Source organism: Motacilla alba, chromosome 2 (assembly GCF_015832195.1).
Source record: "Motacilla alba alba isolate MOTALB_02 chromosome 2, Motacilla_alba_V1.0_pri, whole genome shotgun sequence".
Lineage (NCBI taxonomy): Eukaryota > Metazoa > Chordata > Aves > Passeriformes > Motacillidae > Motacilla > Motacilla alba.
The window spans coordinates 68,169,865-68,186,184 of record NC_052017.1 but is presented as its reverse complement, the minus strand read 5'-3'; the positions used below and the strand labels follow the sequence as shown (position 1 = coordinate 68,186,184).

At 47.4% G+C, this 16,320-nt stretch overlaps 1 protein-coding gene across 1 annotated transcript; it reads right to left on the bottom strand.

Moving 5' to 3' along the window:
- Positions 1–10,672: 10,672 nt before the first annotated feature.
- LOC119696878 (tubulin beta-2 chain) lies at positions 10,673–13,319 on the bottom strand. Its single transcript, XM_038126767.1, has 4 exons — positions 13,162–13,319; positions 12,551–12,659; positions 12,175–12,285; positions 10,673–11,965 (listed from the first exon to the last, which is right to left on the bottom strand). Exons 1-4 carry the CDS (start codon positions 13,216–13,218, stop codon positions 10,905–10,907), a joined length of 1,338 nt encoding a protein of 445 aa, XP_037982695.1. The 5' UTR covers positions 13,219–13,319; the 3' UTR covers positions 10,673–10,904.
- Between the last annotated feature and the right edge of the window lie 3,001 nt (positions 13,320–16,320).

Genomic DNA, 16,320 nt, shown 5'->3' with positions numbered 1-16,320 from the left:
TATCTTATGTTATCTTATTTGTTATCAGACACCTGCCACCCCTCATTTTGGAAAATTTTGAATCCTGCTAGTAGCATCTTTGCTTGATCTCTCATAGAAAAAGAAAAAAATAATAATAAAAAAAAAAAAAACTGAGAAAAGTACATGGTGGATGACCAAGGGAGGAGGGACAGTTCAAGGACAATAAGGAGAATATAATTGAACGAACTGCGATACACACTTGTATCTGCACTGCTTCCAAGGAGAGAAACAAATTTCAGCAGGGTCTGTAATTGATTGTGCAGAAACTATTGAAATTGATTGTAAAATAGTACTTAATTCACAGCTCTAATTTTTGTTTCAGAAGTGAAAGTAGCTTTGCCACCCATCTGGCCACCCTGTTGGGGGCAGCTTTACACTAGCACCAGGGAAGGGAGATGACAGCCCACAATGACGCAAGGAGTAGGCTGGTAAAGGGGAAGCAAAACAATGTGCCTTGTATTCAGCATAATGGAACTGGATAGAGTTCACCTTAAGCACAACATTAAAGTGCCAAGGGGACAGCTTGGTAATGCAAGCTGTAAAACTTTGCCAAGTATCAACAGGCTCAGCATAGTTAACATGGTTTATTTTGTGAAGGCTTTTGAACTGTCTCCTATAACATCCCTGTAGGCTAGTCGACGAGGTATGGCCTAGATAAATGGACAGTGAGATGAAGTGAAAACTGGCTGAACTGCCAAGCTGAAGGGCTTGACATCAGCAACACAAAATTCATGTTGAAGCCAGCCACTGGGGCTGTACTCCAGTGGCTGATCCTTGGCCAACACCATTTAACTGCTTCATTAGTGAGTTTAATGGCAAGAGAGTGCACCCTCAGCAAGTCTGCTGAGGATACAAAACTGGGAGGAGGGTCTAACACACATGGGGATTGTGCTGCTAATGCAAAGTGACCACAGTAGGCTGGAGAAATGGAGAAATGGATGGCTGACAGGAACCTCATGCAGTTTCACAAAGGGAAGTGCAAAGTCCTGTACGTGGAAAGGAACAACCCACTGAACCAGTACATGCTGGGGACCACACATATGGAAAGGAGCTTGGCCAAAAACAGCCTGGAGATCCTGGTGGACACCAAGCTGAACATGACTAAACAGTGTGTCCTAACAACAAGGGTTGTCCAGCAGCATCCTTGTTTAAGGAGGATTCTTACCAGCAGGTCATGGAAGGGGATAAGCTGTGGTGAGATGCATCTAGAGTTTTACATCCAATTCTGGGCTCTCTAATATAAGAGAGATGGCCATTTTTGAGTGAGTCCAATGAAAGGCCATGAAGGCTGATAAGGAAGTGGAGCATCGGTCACACACAGTGACTGAGAGCTGGGACCAATTTTCCTAGAGGAGGCTCAGGGGATTCTTATCAGTGTGTATAAATACTTGATGAGAAGCAGTAAAAAAGACGGAGCCAGGCTCCTCTCAGAGGTGTGCAGTGACAGGAAGAGAGGCAGTGGACATGTCTGAGCAACACATGATATCACATGGTATCAGTGGACAAAGACTGAAATACAGAAATCTGAACATAAAAAAAAAAAAAAGAAACAAAACCAAAATCAAAATAATTTTTCTCTGGTACAGGTTGCCCAGAGAGATTGTGGTGTGTCCAGTCTTTGAGATAGTCAGAACGCTAGTGGGAACAACCCTGATTAACCTGTTCTAGCTGACCTTGTCAGGCAAAATAAAGGAGTAGACTAAATGATCCCAGAGGTTCTGTCCAACCTCCACAATTGTGTGGTTGTATGAAAGGGAAAGTAAGGAGTGGGAGGCTGTGTGTGATCAGCAACACCAAACTGACAGTTTAGTCATCTCAGTTTCTCACTACAGTATAACATTAAATCGCAATTATAACACTTTCAAAACAAGAAGATTTTTGCAAAGGTCAAGTAATAATTGATGTGGGAAATCATTACCACTATCAAGAATAAAGTCAGAATGATCAGAATAGTTTACATAATACTCAGGTTAGCTATGCTTAACACAATACAAATCAGTGCACAATGTCACCAGTTTCACTCTTTTTTTTTCTTTTTTTTTTCTTTTTCTTTAACAGCAGGAAATACTAGTGGCTAAAGAACTACTATATCTTTGCCTGGAATTTGGCTGCTGTGACCTTGAAAAAGTGCTTTGGCTGTATTTTCAAAAGTAGCTCTCAGTTTGCTCCAGTGAATTGACTTTCTTATCAACTGTAGCTCATTTTCTTCCCTAGTGCAGAAACCTCTCAGCTGCTGTGAAATGTCATGAGCACGGATTGGCTTAAGCTTTGCAACACAGGGAATTAAGTGTGGTGTTATTCCATGTGGCTTTTGCAATCACAAAATATTCAGGACTGTGCTGGCACTGAGATATTTTCACCAAATTCTTTAGGAGTTTGTGTTCTTTATAGCCCAGCTGTCGTCAGTATTTTCCTTTGACATATTTCAGCAACACTTAATCACAGGCAGCCTTTGTTATTGTTCACACCACTTAGGCATATACATTTGTACTTGCTCTAGGCATAACCCACCTTTTGGGCAGCAGCAGGCGGTTACATCCTCTAACTACTAGTGGGACTGCAACACAACTGCATCTCTGGCATCTCTGAGAGATCCACACAGACACTCAAGAGCTTTTTGGGTGCCAGAATATTCCTGGCAATCCACAAAGTCCTGGCTTGAAGCATTATGATTCTTCTCTTGACACCTGGACATTCACTGTGATTTCGTCTTCCCACTTGCACTCAGTGACCTCCTTTAGAGTTATTCCACTAAGAATTCTTTTATTAGGAAACTAGTTCTTAGATACTGTAGTACCAGTCTCTTTGTAGATTCCCACCGTTTCTTTCAGGGTGGGGATATAGCTCCAGGTTTTATTCTGAGTACCTAAAGGGAAGTGCATGTTTATGCATTCAAATTCCTTCATCTTCAGCAATGCTGAGCATCCATGAACACACAGCGAACCAAACTAAATGTCAACCACTTGAATGTCAATTCAGAGCCTTTGCTTATGGCAAACACTTTAACAAATCTTAGCTATCAAGGATACTTAGATATGGGAGTTCCCTATTGTTTTGGTGTTTTTTAATAAAGCTCTATAAATTCTAAGTTGTCAGAATTGCAAATGAAAGCCAAAATTCTGTTCATACAAAGGCAGGGTTTGTGCTCAGGAACACCCATGGACCCCTCAGCAGCTGAGACTATGCCACAGCCTCCTCCCTGCCTATCCAGTTTCCAAGGCAACAGTGGAGCCTGGTGATGGATGCACAAGGGAGGCAACAGGGATCCCACAACATTTTCATGTCTGTCTGTGATTTCCCATTGTTTGAGAAAGAATCACAAGTGTACAGTTAGGAAAGCTTCTCAGGCACACAAAATGTCTGCCCACGGCTTTACTCTCAGTCATTTGTGATGGGTGATCTCATGTGTTGCTCAGATATGCATATCAGAGACTACATGGCTTTTTGAGTCTGTCTGTTGGTACTCAAATGAGCAGGCTCTGTTTGTTACCTTACTGTTTGCCTTCTACTGGGTAACTATGACATTCCCAGCTGATCAGAACTGTATGAGGCCACCTTTGGAACATGATGCTTAATCATTTGCAATATGCATTAAGATAGAAGAATATTCTGCCAACAAGAGGATGGAATGATTGTGAAAGTGATTTTAATGCTAATAATAAAATACCTAAAAGGGAAATCTATTTTTATTTCAATATTACAACTCACTGCAGGCATTAGAAGCTATTAAATACAACAACGCTGAATGTAATTTTATGAATGAGCAAAAGCAGTTTCATTGTAGAGCCCTCTGAACTTGTGTTTATTATACCTCAGGGTCTGTGTGTTTGGCCAAGAATAAAAGAGGAGAGAGGATAAGAGTGTGAGAGAAAATCACATTACTGAGCAATTTAGGACACAGTCAATTCTGAAACAACCCATGCACCTTTAGAGGGGAGAACAGCTTCTCAGTGAATCTAATATTTCTTCCCACCATATGGTTCCTCTTGTGAATTTAGATTATAACCTCTGAGAGTCAGGCATTTCTGTGCATGTGCTCATACAGGACACAGCAAACAGAACCCTGCTTCTCTGGCTTCCGAAGTTACCATAATAAACATGATCACACATCACAAAACAATTCCAAAAAGGGGAAAATGCGGTGATCATCATCAGGCAGCGATTTACTGAGAAGAAAAGCAAAACAATGCAGCCTCTCATTATTTCCTCTTGGCACACCAGATGTGATGGGGTAGCAGCCAGATGGCTCCTGCCCCCATCCAGGCTACATCTACCTTTTTTAGACTGCTCAGTAGATGAAACACATCTGATATCCCTAAAAAATGGGTCCTCCAGTGAAAAGATGACTAAGATTCCAGCACCAATATAAATGAAATGCTGATAGCATGTTTTCCAGGGCAGTTCCCTTCCTGCACGTCATCGAGAACAAGGTACAGATAGAGACTTTGATCTGCTAGTTACTGTTTCTTTTGTTCCTTAGCCTCCTTGCTGTCTTGCAATGTGATAGTTACTTGTAACTCAAACTTGACACTGGGCAAACTCTGAACTACATCTTGTGAGGTCTGCTAAGAGATGCAGTAGTTTGTGGTGGGATTCAATGTACATTGTTTAAAAGTGCCAGGGTTCTCTGCAGGAGAGTTCAGGGTCATGTTGCACTAGGTGTCTGAATCACCCAAATACTTTGTTTTGCTTTTTTCTGCTTCCAGCTGCCCACTTTTCCCTCCTTCTTTGCACACGTTCTCCCTCTGGCACACCACCTAACTGAAGAAAAACCTTCTTCCACCACCTCAATTTTCTGTCCTTAACTGTGAAGCTAAGGAAAAGGAGAAGGCTGGTGAAAAGGTCAGACATGTCCTGAAGCTGGTAGAGGAAATGACACAGAGGTAACACCTGAAGAGGGGCAAGGAGAATAGAACCATCATTTTTTAGCAGCTGGAGGATACTGAATCAGCCCCACCTATGGAAGTGGCAGTTTTCTCAATGCCAATAAAATCTCTAATCCCTGCCTGCTAGGGTGGAGCTGGAAAATTCTTGGCTGAAATTTCAAAAAAAAAACAGCCACAAAAATAATTTATTAATTATAAGACCAGCATTAGGCTGGATGCAGAGAAGCTGCTGTAAGAAGTCAGTGCTTGAATTTCATTAAGTGTGTGTAAACCTTGTCATGAGACCATTTGAATTTTGCTTGAAACTCCTGTTTAATTATTCACTATGGAGATAGGCAGTATCTATTACATTCAAGGAAAATGTGAAAACATTTTTCACTGCAAAACAACACAGAACCTTTTACTGAATAAGCTACACAGCTTCTGCCAGGGAAGCCACTTCACTTCAGCCACTCTGGCACAAGTGTGGTTTTTTCACATTCTGCTTAAACTGAACTTTTTTTTTTTTTTTTTTTTTTTTTTTGCAGTGATAGAGGCATTCTTGCCAGAAACAAACAAACAAGAAAAAACCCAAAAACAACAACAAAAAAAACCCCAAAAAACTATGCCTTAAGCTTTCCAAGGAGGCCTAGTGAGAAAAATAACCTGATTATAAAGGATGACATGATGACATGTGGATAAATTGAGACCAGTTGGAAAATCTCTACACTAGAAGAATCAAATGTTAATAAACAAGAATTTAACAGAGTTAACTTGACTTCTTCCCTTACAAATGGAATTCTGCCCGTAAGGGAAAAATGACTTTGAGTGGGAAGGAGGGAATGACCTACTCTTAAATTATTTCCTTTTTTACCTAGATACTGTAAACAGATAGCCTTCTTATGTACACATTTCAAAGAGACACAATTTTTCTTTCTGGCGGATTCACAAATAAAATATTGAAAATAGGAGTGAAGCTAGGAGCAGGAAAACAGTTAATTTCTTGTTAAACTTCCCAGGGAGAGGAGTTGTCACCTGCACTGTGTCCTTTGCTGGCAGAATGTCTGGGGATAGGCAGGCTCTCACAGAGAACCCCACGCCCTCCCTCTGCCTCAGTTTCCATTGCTCAGAGGGCTCCAGCTGGACAACTGTCCAGAAGATTCAGGGCCAAGAAATGTCTTTTTCCAAAATGCATCATGTTCCTGAGGCACTTTCCTGTGACCAAATGCTTGGATTTTGAATTTTCTTGTAGGCAAGCTAAAGATAAGACCCATTTAAAGGGGAATATCTGAGAACAAATTGTCTGCTCTTTCCCATTTTAATAAATAACAAACAGACCAGGACGGTTGATTGCTAAAGTATCAAAAGGCAGGTGCTTAGTGTGAATGGATTTTGGATTGGAAGGTGAAAAATTATTAATTTTTTTTCCTTTTTATGCTCCTTCTCTGTAGAGGTTTATTTTTAGCTGAAGAAAGGGGGAGAAAAATAATCTTTACTCAGATTACCCCAGGCACATATAAAGCATCAAAAGTGTCACAAGCTTTGTTCTGTGGAAATGTAGAAGCAGCTGAAAAAACAAATGGGAAGATTGAGAAGGGGATTATTTGTAAGCGAAAGACAGTGCCTTCCCTACAATGAACAGGCTTGAAGGAATAATGTTACCTATGACTCCTGTGCAGGCTACCATTTCTGAAACATATTTGTTCATGATGCTTTGATGTGGAGAGGAAAAGCAGAATAACATCCTTGGGGAGAAAAGTTGTGTATCAAATAATAGGGGATAGTCACATGATTTCTCCAGAGAAAATTTTACCTCCTCATAGCTACTACAGCAAAGAAAAATATTAGGCTTCATTAAACAGAAAGCAGTAGTTAAAGCACCTCCCACTGTGAGGCAGAATCTAATATAGATTAACAGCCCTTCTTTAAAAACAAAATAGTAATAAAACAATGAGATGTGAGGGCCTGGGTTTGGGTTCTTTGGGTTGGAAAGAGGGAGGTATTCGGAAAGTGATTTCAGTGGAACAACCATGTAACTTGCCCTGCTGAAAGCCATTACTGGATTTCAGCCTGATCTTACACATAACTTGGCTATGGGGATTCCAGGGAGGGCAAAGGATAAAGGAAACAAAAAGAGAACTCTTTCTAATGCAGGGAGTATTGTTAGAGGCCCCAGCTTTTTCAAGCGAGGCAAGAAAACTTGTCCCTCTTGCACCACTTTGCCAGAGTTGCTCCAGGCACCAGAGCTGTGCTTTGCAGTAGTGCATGGCACCACCATCCCATAAGGACTCTGTCAGTCAATCATGATTTCTTTAAGCCCATAGAACTTGCATATATAGAAAAACCTACTAGCACCACACACTTTTAAGCTAAGTAGCACATGATATCATCATCCATGAGCGGATTTTCCTGCACAGATTAGAGGTTTGCCCTGTTTTTGCGGGGTATTCACTGGAAAGAAAACCCAAGCATCTGGATTATCTTATTTCTTCAGGCTTTAAATCCTATTGCTACTTTGGTTTATTCTGTTCATCACCTCATACCTTCTGGAAGGATACACCTGTCAATAGAATGGGCCTCTGGTTTGATTCTTAGTCAATCTTGTCATGCCATTTTATACTTAATGCAACCCAATTTTTGATTTATATAGGCACTTCATGTGCCTCTTGGGAAAAGGAGAGTCATTATTGCTCCCACTTGAAAGACTGGAAAACATCTGTTGGAAAACAGATGTAAGCTTACAATCCCATTACAAGTTTTGAAATATCAGACAACATACTGGATTATATTTCCACAACACTGTTGCTACAATGGTTTAGACTGAGGTTCAAGAAGTAACCAGGGAAGGGAAATTAGGAGAGAGGGCATTCCAGTACTACCATGACTCCTGACATTTCTATTCCAATTAAACCTGCATGCTGCCTCGTTGTTTTTACAACGTTATTTATCTTTACCCTCTTGCACTTAACAGCCAAGCACTGATAGTTTGCCTTGGTCAAGACACTCTACTAACATGCTTAAAAATTCTACACATTTAACAGAGGGAATTAAAAAAAAAAAAATAAAGAGATTGTTCCCATCCACAACACCATCAGCTCTAATTGTCAACAGAGGAGAATACTTCCCTTCAGGCCACAACTGATCTATTGAAATGAGAATAAATTGCTTTATACTATTAACTTGTATCTCAACACAAATCAGTCATTATAAGTGGCTTAATCTGCAGACCACTAGATTTGTATTATCTATCCCCATTTCTTCCAAACAGGATGCCTCATGCAAGACCTTTAGCCCTAAATGTATTGTTCATAACATGGACAAATACAAATTTTCATCCAGGAGAGGTTAAGGCAGTCAGATAACCTCACCTGAAATCCTTCCAGTGGTTTTGCATTTTTTGTGAAACAGAAATATTGCAACCACAAAGACACCTCTTTGTTGTTTGGCATATAGCAGTCAGCTCCAGTTTTTATAATGAAAGGTCTGCTGGGCAATAAATACAGCTAAAGATCAAAGATAGACAAAAATAGGTACTGCGGTCCCAGATCCAGAATGAGACTATGAGACTCAACCTCCCTTATATTTGACTTACTGTTCCTACCAAGCTTTGAACCTTCCCTTCAAATTTTTCACTATCCCCTTTTTCTATATTTCTCAACTCCTACTGAAATTATGCCTTTATTTTTAATTTTTAATGCTTATGATTGGTAGATAAGACATGTAGAATTTATGAAAGGACATGTTGCTTTATAGAGTATTTCTATTTCTGGGCTTTCGTCTGCTAGGGAAAAAAAAAAAAAAAAAAAAAAAGCCAGACTACAAACAACAGCGAGCCATGTAGGATGGTGTCCTACTTTCTAGTAAGGGAGCTGTAGTGAAATGTGTCACTTGGGTAGCTATATTTAAGGATTAGCTAGAGACAGAGTGTAATTACACTAAGAATTAGATGCTAGACATGTTGAATACTAGTGAAAACTGCTACAGTGTCACAGCTGAAAGGAAGATCTTTACTATCAAAGACCAAAGTCTTCTCATTTAGTGAAACTGTTTGGATTCGTTTGCTGACTCAAAGCTATATGATCAACAATTTCAAGTGCAACCCAGCTAGGTAATTTCAAGGCAAGGTTACTGTAGCAACCAGATACCATGTTATTTCCCCAAAGGGCCTGAGGCAGCATGTATTAACTCAGTTACTAAAACAACCTCAATTTGTCTAATGTTTAATCCTAGAACAGCTCAAGTGGTAAGAAATACAAGTACTGTTGTAGGTGTACATGGCTGTATTTGTTTACTGACAGACCAGGCAATTTAAGAGCTTCTCACTCCTCTGTACACCAGAAACCAAACCTACAGATGAGAGAAAAGCTTTAGCAAGTGCCTGTTGTCCTGCACACACCAGCGTAGCCAGGCCCATCAGCAAAGAACAGCGTACATTCAGAGCAGAGTCCACAGGCAGAGGACTCAAAACAGGCAAGATATTAGTTATGCACAGCAGCTCCCTTTTAATTCTTTATTCCAGTAATGCCTTGCAAGCATTTCAGCAAAGGACCACAATAGAGGCTGCACACATGTGAATACCAGCTCTTTCAGAGCAGGAAGGACTGCAGTAATTGTAGCATTGGTAGCAGTTCTCTTAGCAACACATTTTTTTTTAGTGCAGGACCACTCCTCTAAGTGGTGTTTGCATGAACTAAGGACTAAGTAGGACTTACATATTGGGCAACTGCTAAACTCCACAAGGGATTTCACTCTTGTTCTGTGGGAGGATTAGGGTCTATGAAACTTTGCTAACTGCTGTTATCAACATTGTAGATTAATTCAGGGTTCTTGCATCCTATAAGAACATAGGAACATTAATCCCCCCTCCCTCACTGTAAAGAACCAACACTTACCTTTGCAAAGACGCACTGCAGGGTGCAGGTGCACTGCTCTGCCCTGCCTGGATAGAGGTTCATCTCCTGCTGCAGGGACCAGGAGCAAACAATTGCCCTGTAAACATGTAACTTGGAGACAGCTGTTGTCAGGGGATCTACAGGTGACTAAGATTGCATGGTATGCTCTGGTACCATATGGTACCTTTGAGCCTAGAAATCTGCCCATCACCTCCTATTTCCTAAAGGGAACTGATTGCCCTGTAGAATCAATCTCTTTACAGTTAAGGGCAGGTTAGTGGCTATTTTTGGGAAACACAAATTTTATTCTTGAAGAGAAAAAGCCTGGGTTTTACTTGAGCTCTCAAGTTGCCTACTAGTACAAACCTATGCTTCTCTGCATAGAATTTTTGTATTTAGAGAGTTGGGGGGAAGATAAGCGAGCTCAGCATCAGGTCAAATCCCAGTCAGCCACCCATAGGCCTGTACTATAGTCCCTGGAACAAGTTAAATAGGCTGCTGAATGGCAGTAGGGAAGCCTGCAGCTATCCTGTCAAATCAGTTTTGACAGCCTGTAATGTGGAACTCAATACCTTCTCTCTGACCTCTCTACCATGTATGTCCATAAAGAGGAAATGCCCGATTCAAGTGCAGCGACTTATTCTTAACAGATAAAGCATCTTTTGCCTCGACAATTAGCTAAGTTGTTAAACACAGGAGTTTCTATAAATTACCAGGCATCTTGAGCTGAGCTACTACAGTTTCTATGTGCTGCTAAATTCACAGCCTGAGAATTCTTGTTTCATTGAGCTTAACCTCTCACTGAGGTTCAGAAATAAACTGAGAAGCGAAGCTACAGAAAACTACACAAGAGGTACTTGCTTAATCTAGAGAGAAATAAAGTAGAGGAGACAGTTTAGGACACAAAAAGCCTTTATGTTTGAGAAGTTAACCATTTCAACAGAAGACTCTGAAGTATTTTGCAACTACTGTTACATTGGACAGTCAAGGATACAAAACTGCTGACAGAAGCAACAGTGGAGAGCACCAAATTAAAAAATGCATGCTTCAGCACAACTGCACAGATTCCTTCTCTCAATGAATACTTGCCTGCTCAGACTATACTTAACTCCTACCCATCTCAACTTTATGCCTCATCCTCCTCTCCTTCCTCTTCAAACTCGCCCTGCTCATCAGCAGTGGCATCCTGGTATTGCTGGTATTCGGAGACCAGGTCGTTCATGTTGCTCTCGGCCTCCGTGAACTCCATTTCATCCATGCCCTCGCCGGTGTACCAGTGCAAGAAGGCCTTGCGGCGGAACATGGCCGTGAACTGCTCCGAGATCCTCTTGAAGAGCTCCTGGATGGCCGTGCTGTTGCCAATGAAGGTGGCCGACATCTTGAGGCCGCGCGGGGGGATGTCGCAGACGGCCGTCTTGACGTTGTTGGGGATCCACTCTACAAAGTAGCTGCTGTTCTTGTTCTGCACGTTGAGCATCTGCTCGTCCACCTCCTTCATGGACATGCGGCCCCGGAAGATGGCGGCCACCGTCAGGTAGCGGCCGTGGCGGGGGTCGCAGGCGGCCATCATGTTCTTGGAGTCGAACATCTGCTGCGTCAGCTCGGGCACCGTCAGGGCGCGGTACTGCTGGCTGCCGCGGCTGGTCAGCGGGGCGAAGCCCGGCATGAAGAAGTGCAGCCGCGGGAAAGGCACCATGTTGACCGCCAGCTTGCGCAGGTCGGCGTTCAGCTGGCCGGGGAAGCGAAGGCAGGTGGTCACGCCGCTCATGGTGGCCGACACCAGGTGGTTGAGGTCCCCGTAGGTGGGAGTGGTCAGCTTCAGGGTGCGGAAGCAAATGTCGTACAGGGCCTCGTTGTCGATGCAGTAGGTCTCGTCCGTGTTCTCCACCAGCTGGTGCACGGAGAGGGTGGCGTTGTAGGGCTCCACCACCGTGTCCGACACCTTGGGCGACGGCATCACGCTGAAGGTGTTCATGATGCGGTCTGGGTACTCCTCACGGATCTTGCTGATCAGCAGGGTGCCCATGCCAGAGCCCGTGCCTCCGCCCAGAGAGTGGGTCAGCTGGAAGCCCTGGAGGCAGTCACAGCTCTCCGACTCCTTCCTCACCACGTCCAGCACAGAGTCCACCAGCTCGGCGCCTTCCGTGTAGTGCCCCTTGGCCCAGTTGTTGCCAGCCCCGCTCTGACCTGCAGGGCAGACCACAAGCCAGGCGCCACATTAGCGCCCCGGGGGCAAACACAGGTGATGCCACCGCACCTTCCCTATGGGCCCCTCCCCTCTCTTCCATCCCTGCTCTGCTATGGGGATTCAGGCTCCCCAGGGTCGCTTGCATCCTCGCCCCAAGTCTTTTCTGTGCATGGAGCTCTGGGAACTCCTCCATGCCACAGGCACTCACCAAAGACAAAGTTGTCAGGACGGAAGATCTGTCCAAAGGGGCCGGAGCGCACGGAGTCCATGGTGCCGGGTTCCAGGTCCACGAGGATGGCACGGGGGACATACTTGTTACCTGTGGGGGGAACCAGCAGCAGCATTACAGCCCTGCAGCAGGCAGCCAGTGTCACGGGAGCCCTGCTGTGCTCCCTTCCGCTTCCCCATGAGTTGCTGCTGGGGTTATGGTGGGTGTGGGAATTTGGAAAGATCTTGGGATGGGAAAACAAAGCAGCCAATTAAGCCGTGCTGGGGCGTCACCCACTGCGGGGAGGGCTGGGGCACCCCTGCCTGCACACCCTGTGCCCCCTCCCCCGGGGGAGCTCATTACAGAGGAGCATTACCGGTGGCTTCATTGTAGTAGACGTTGATCCTCTCCAGCTGCAGGTCGCTGTCCCCGTGGTAGCTGCCCGTGGGGTCGATGCCGTGCTCGTCACTGATGACCTCCCAGAACTGCGGGGACAGACGGGTGGTCAGTGCCGCCACGCCCCTTTCTCGCCCCCCGGCCAAATCCCCGCCACGTGGCGCGCGGGGATTCGCCGCGCGTGGGTGCGGCCCCCCGGCCAGACCGAGCCGCTACCGCGCCCTGCACACCCCCCCACCGACGGGAGGGGTGTGGCACCGCCTCGGCGCCCCTTCCCCCGCCCGCCCGGGACCCCTGCAGCCCGCGAGGGGCTGACGGACGGCAGCTGATGCCCCCTCCCTGCTCTTCTTCCCCAAGGCGTGCCGCGCCCACGGCGCGGAAGCCTTACCGCGCTTCCCTCTAAGGTGGAACACCCGGTAACCGTCCCGCGCGAACCCTCCCAGGGACGAGCGAGCCCGATGGTGCCCCGTAGCGGGAAGCCGCGGTCTCTCCCTCCCGGCAGCGCTCTCGCCGCGACACGCGGAGCCCGGCTGAGCGGGCACCGCCCCACGCGCGGAATCCCCGGCGGACGAGCGGGTTGCCGGTCCGTACCTTGGCGCCAATCTGGTTGCCGCACTGCCCGGCTTGGATGTGCACGATCTCACGCATGGTGCCGGTCTCTTAAGGCGTCACCCCGCTACTCCTGCCGCCTTCACCGCCTGCTCCGCCCGCTCCCGCACTCGCCGCTGCGGCGGCCGCGCCCCTCGCCACCCCTTAAATCGGGCGCCGCGCCCCGCCCCGCCGGTGACATCATGCGGGAACGGCGCGCGGCCAGTGAGCGCGAGGGGGTGGCGCGGCCCCGGGCATTGTGTCCCCCGCGGGGGGCGTGGCCGGGCGCGGAGGGCGTGGCCGGGGCGTGGCCGGCGGGAGCGGTCGGGGCGCGCCGCCGCCGCCCCGGCTCGGCGCTGACAGCGGGGACAAAGGCGCCGAGCGCCGCGACGGGGCGGCCGAGCCGGGCCGGGCCGGGCCGCCCACGTTTGAACTGCGGAACCTCCCTGCGGCCGCCGTCCCACCCTTCGCCCTCCCGCGGCCGCTGCCGCCGCAGCCTTTTGTTTCCCGTGAAGCGCAACCTTCCTTGCCGCAGCAGCGGGCGTTGCCGTCGGGGGGGTGGGAGGGGGAACCCCGCGGCTGCCCCCGCCCCCCCGCCGGTGTCTCCGTTCACACGGTGCCGGCGGGAGACTCCCTCCCCCGTGGAGGCACCGTGCACCCGGCGGCATCGCCAGGCGCCCGTGGTTGCCCCCCGTGTGCCTGCACAAGCCCGCACCTGCGGTCAGGAGCCCCGCGCCCTGACCCGGTTTATCCACCCTCGGCACGACGCGGGTGGGCTTCCCTCCAGCACGGGCTGTGCGGTGATCCTGTTCGCCAACCCTGCCTGCCCTCGAGCGGTCCCCGCCTGCCTCGCCTCGGTGCCCAGCTCGGCTTCTCTTTCTATGCCTAAAAAGGTCGGATTTGGTCCGAAGCTGAGCCAGGAGCCGCTCTCCAGACAAGCGCCCTGCTCCGCGCTGTGCCCCGTCCGGCCGCAGCCACCAGCGAGCCGCAAGCAGACAATAGAGCGGGGGCTGCTGCACAGGGCCGGGGGCTTGAGGGGGGTGGCTCCCTCAGCTCTGCAGCAAGCGGGCCTCGCTCTTCGTTGCGGATTTACAGATGCTGAAGGATGAAGAAAGGAAGGGTGGGGGGAGGAGCAGGAGAGGGTTGAACATGTGGTCCCCAGAGATTTCTTGTCCCTCACTTTATTTTAGAGCAGCCCAGTATGTCACCGCGGGCATTACAGCGGTGGCGGGGCGGGGGACGCGGCAGCGGTCAGGGCACGGCACTTGCCCGCGCCGCCGGAGGAGGAGGAGGTCGCGGGGAGGAAGAGCACGGGCAGGGCAGCACGGTTCCCGCCGTGCCCGGTGCTATTCGGGGCGGTCAGCCCGGCGTGGCGGCTCCTCCTCGGCATCGCCTGGTTCTCACCACGGTCTCGGTGTGCGTGTGCAGCGGAGGGAGGGTGCGGCTCACTCGGGAGGCTGCTCCGAGCCACGGATTGCCCAGGCAGGCTCCCCGTAGCCAGTGCCGGGCGGGACTCCACTAAACCCCGTTTTAGTGACCCACTGGATGTAGACTACTTCATCTATTCTACACTTCAGCTACTCTAGAGGTGCAGATTAAAGCACATCACCATTTTCAACCCATATTTCTTCAATATATTTATTCTTCCTTCTCCCTCCTTTGTTCTAAACACGTGCCGATGTCCCTAATCTCCCTAACCTGGTTTATGCAGATCGATAACCTTGCCTATGGATTACTCCAGATCTGATTTTACCTTCTTCCAAGGCAATCTTCAGCACAATCCGGTTTCCTCTGATTGATATGCCAACGCATCCACACCTTTCTTTTGTTTGCCTTACGGCGAGAAGGCATCCCATCTCCAAAAGGCATGCTAGAAAATACAGCCTCACGTTCCTCTCTCTAGCAGTGATTTTGAGAAAAATTAATCCAATCATTTGCAGTCCCTGTGAAATCTGTTTTTACTGGCCTAAGCCAGGAACAATTTAATTATTTGGTTGACTACGCTTCACAAACAATGTGTAGTTGTAATTCCAAGTGAACTTTTTTTTTTTTTTTTTTTTTGTGGCATGCTAGCTGCATAATCAACATCCTCATCTATAATTATTTGTTCAAGAATAGCTTGCAGATTAGCAGCTCCAGGGGACCACTGACCGCTTCAGGTAATGATTCAAATTAATGCCAGCCTTTCCCATGGCTGCGGCTGGTGTGCTCCTGAAAACCCTGTCACAGCAAAACTTGGTGACAGCAGAGCTGGTGCAAAATACAGGTGCTCTGACTCTTTGCTACTATTATTTCCAAGTATCCTGCGTGTTGTACACTGCAGATTAGTTTTTTTACGAGGAGAATAACAGGCATTTCGGTGTGAAGGGGAGTAGCTGATTTTACACATCCTCCATACCTACGCTAAGCTCATTCCTAACAGCTTGAGGCTTCAAAGGAAGCCATTTTAAAATCCAATTCAGGGAAAACAGATTATTAACAGTGGAGGAAAGAAACCTACCCCAACATCTTTGCCTTAAAATAAACTAATACACCTCTTTGAAGCAGGGGGGATTCAAGTGAATCTACTGTATAGAACTTGTTGAGACTGTAGGAAAAATAGGTGAAATGTTTATTTTTAAAATAAATAGCTGCTTTTCAGAGGGATGAGAGAGGAAACCCAGGTCTAGCTTTTGTGCAGCCCCTAGACCAGCCTTCTTAGAGGTGAATGCAGCCGTTCAAATCACTTCAGGAGACTTCAGACAAAGTCCATTTTAATTCTAAGGTGAGTGTTTGGGACGGAGGGTTCCTCAGAGGTTCGGCACAGCTTGTTGTGACTTACTTGCAGGGAAATGAAGGGTACGGCTGTTGGCTGTCTGTGCCTCTCTGCCTCCTCTCTGGATCTGCCTCACACTGCTGTGTCTGTCAGCACAGCCCCTGCCCCAGCCCCGGGGCCGGCCCTGGCTGGGCTCCTCCATCCCCATCTCCCCGGCAACCGCCCCCCCGCCCGGCAGAAAAAAAGAAAAGGAACAACAAAAAAAAGAGCCTGCATCATTTTCACTCGCCAGGCTGATTTCCCAGGGTGTAAAAGCACTGTGGGTAGGGGACTGCGGAAACGGCTGCAGGGCGGATGAAATGTCAGCTTGCAAGGTTGTTCACAGTCGTTCTCGATATTAAAGAGGA

Excerpts from the sequence above, each read along its gene's own strand:
- LOC119696878 (XM_038126767.1), bottom strand. The coding sequence starts at position 13,218 with ATGCGTGAGATCGTGCACATCCAAGCCGGGCAGTGCGGCAACCAGATT. Across the intron at positions 12,286-12,550 it reads CTACTACAATGAAGCCACCG|GTAACAAGTATGTCCCCCGT; the intron begins GTAATGCTCCTC and ends TTCCCCCCACAG. Across the intron at positions 11,966-12,174 it reads TCCTGACAACTTTGTCTTTG|GTCAGAGCGGGGCTGGCAAC; the intron begins GTGAGTGCCTGT and ends TCTGCCCTGCAG.